At 47.2% G+C, this 2,623-nt stretch overlaps 1 protein-coding gene across 1 annotated transcript; it reads right to left on the bottom strand.

The window, feature by feature from the left end:
* Window positions 1–404: 404 nt before the first annotated feature.
* On the bottom strand, window positions 405–2,107 carry FANCF (FA complementation group F). Its single transcript, XM_012735530.2, has one exon. It carries the CDS (start codon window positions 2,076–2,078, stop codon window positions 999–1,001), a length of 1,080 nt encoding a protein of 359 aa, XP_012590984.2. The 5' UTR covers window positions 2,079–2,107; the 3' UTR covers window positions 405–998.
* Window positions 2,108–2,623: the final 516 nt, after the last annotated feature.

Below are 2,623 nucleotides of genomic sequence, written 5' to 3'. Positions count from 1 at the left end.
GTTGTTGGGAATCACTCTGCCAGTTGTGGAATGCCTGGGTAAGCTAACAAAGTTAGGTTATTACACACAAAACAAATACTCTGAACTCCATAGAGCAGCCACCGAGGGAAAAATAAGTAAATTTAACTATTTTAGTCCAAATATTTCATTTAACATGAAGCAAATGTAGCACTAAGGTTGTGATTTATTAACCTAGTTAATGGCAGACAACACCAAAATCTCAGTTTTCTAATTAAAAAGTTTGTTTTGATTCTTTTACCACCAAATGCTAAATTTATATCCAAAGGCATATATTTGAATTTACCACACTTTAAACCTTTTGTCTGTGAATCAAAGCTTTAAATCAACCTACTATGTAGTCTTTTACTTTCAAGGAGTTGGAATCTGCAGAAACGAGAGACAAATTTTCAGAATAACACAATTTTAATGCATGTTGAAGCTAGTTAACTGGTTACAATATAGGTTAACAAGGCCAAAGTCCAGGGCTTACACTCCAAATAGGCCAGTTAGCTTTCCAAACCAACATTTCTGACAGTTTATGTTGTTGGCTAAAGAAAACTCTTTACTACTGGGTAGGGGGCGTGGCGAGGGGACTTAGAAAAATCATACTGATAGAAAACGCCACTTTAAAGCTGCTAGCTCTTTGAAAAGTGCACGTTCTCATCATACTTCGAAAGAGGCCTTCTGAAAAGCAACTAATGCTAATTCCATGGCTTTAAATAGAATACTTCCAATATGTCACTTCCTCTATCCAGAAAATCCATGGAACTACAAGCAATTACTTTCCATATTTATAATTATATAAAAAAAAACCACTCAAAAAATAGCACCTAAAATAACACTTTGGACACATGAAGGCATAGAAGATTTGGTGACAATACTGGAATTTTCATTTTGTAAACCATATATTCAAGTACCGGTAATTAATAACAGAGCGTTGCCCATAGAGAACTGAGGCCAGGGAGGAGACCTAAAACTGGTCTCTTCTAAATGCAGTATCACGCAACACTCCCAAGAGCTAACAACAGGTCCGTCCAGATGCTAAGACCAGGGACTTCGAAATCTCCATCCTGTGCCTTACAGGACTTTAGGACAGTCACAACTTCATCTTTCAGAGGGGGAGGGGCCTGACAGAGGCTTTGAAACCTATCGTACAACTCCTCCCAGGTCACATCTTGGGACTCATCTCCAACCCAAATGCCTTTCTGAAGGTCATAGTGCAGATGTCGACCCCAGTCTGTTAGCAGACCCAGATAGACACGAGAAAGCTCTCGGTGGCGGCTTGCCACCACAGTTAAAAGCCCCGTTGGGAGGTGACGGCAAAAGACAGCCATGACTTCCGACTTCCCCAGAAGCCAATGGACTAGCTCTTGACCCCCCTCTCCAGGTGTTTTGGGGCCGCCCAGTTCCAAATCCTCTTCTTGGGGCCGGGGAGGCACAGGCGGCTGCAACAGCGCCGCCGCTATCACCTTCAAGAAGTTGTTCTGAGGCAAGCGCTCCCACAAGCTGCTGAGAAACATGCTGGGACCCTCCGCTTCGGCTTTCACCACCTCCTGCAGACGCTCCAGCAGCATCTCTGCCTGGGTTTTCAGCAGTGAGTCCTCTGGAAGATTCTGGTTCTCTTTATATCCATAGAAGCACAGCAGGTGGACCGCGGACCGGCGGCGGGCGAGGCAGGCCAGGCGGTCTTGGAGCGGCTCCTCCTCGGTGTCCGGGACGCCCGGGCCTGGAAAGAGCTGCTGCAGCAGGTGGTGACGAGCGGCATCCCCGAGGTCTCGGTTCTCCAGCAGGCGCAGAGACAGCAGGATGTCACAGTGCCCGAGGGCCTGGAAGTTCGTCAGCCCCGGGACTGGACTGGACCCAAAGCCGCCCTCCAGCCACCACCGGTTGTGCAGCCGCCGCTCCATAGCCCTGCGGATGCGGCCATGGCGACCAAAGCGCCGGTAGATGTGGCGCAGGTAGCGAGCCCACTGCAGAGCCCTGCGCACGGTGGCAGGGTCCCAGGTGCTGACGTGGGTAGTGCTCGAGACCACTAGAACCTCTGAAAAGCGCTCGAGGTGCTGTAGGAGCGGTTCCATGAGGCACGCAAAGACCTTACTTCCGCTTTCACCTTGGAGACGGCGACTCTCTGCGTGCTGATAGGGTTAGCCATGAAATGGTACGCCTCTCTGCAATGCTATTGGTCGAAGTGCATGTCAATCTCAGAGCGGCTTCATCCGGGTTCCTTGATTCTGGGAAACTTAAACTAGAGAAAAGTTCTGACCATTTTATTTTTGCTACTATTGAGTAGATTCTTAGTGGAGCGAGAATAGATGTAGGGAATCCTAGCGGGAATTCCCGGAGCCATATGCGAGACGCTGACAGTCGTGAACGTCTCCACGCTTCTTTTCGCTTTGGAAATACCCCTAAGTAGAAATTTTCTGAGCTTTGCCTAAAAGAAAGATCTGTGTTGAGGTTTAACGTAATTGGGTAACGCCAGAGACGTGCTGTTACCTGTGAGGAAATGTTATTAAATGAAATTTTAAGGTCAATTTGGGGAAAGTGTACAGACTATTAGTTAATGCCAGTCACACTATGCTACATTCTAGGCATTCACATTGGCATTCTATTATTAGAAGTGAAG

This window comes from Microcebus murinus, chromosome 4, assembly GCF_040939455.1.
Source record: "Microcebus murinus isolate Inina chromosome 4, M.murinus_Inina_mat1.0, whole genome shotgun sequence".
NCBI lineage: Eukaryota > Metazoa > Chordata > Mammalia > Primates > Cheirogaleidae > Microcebus > Microcebus murinus.
Note: the sequence above shows the minus strand (reverse complement) of the source record. Positions and strands in the feature narration are given on the sequence as shown.

Excerpts from the sequence above, each read along its gene's own strand:
- FANCF (XM_012735530.2), bottom strand. The coding sequence starts at position 2,078 with ATGGAACCGCTCCTACAGCACCTCGAGCGCTTTTCAGAGGTTCTAGTG.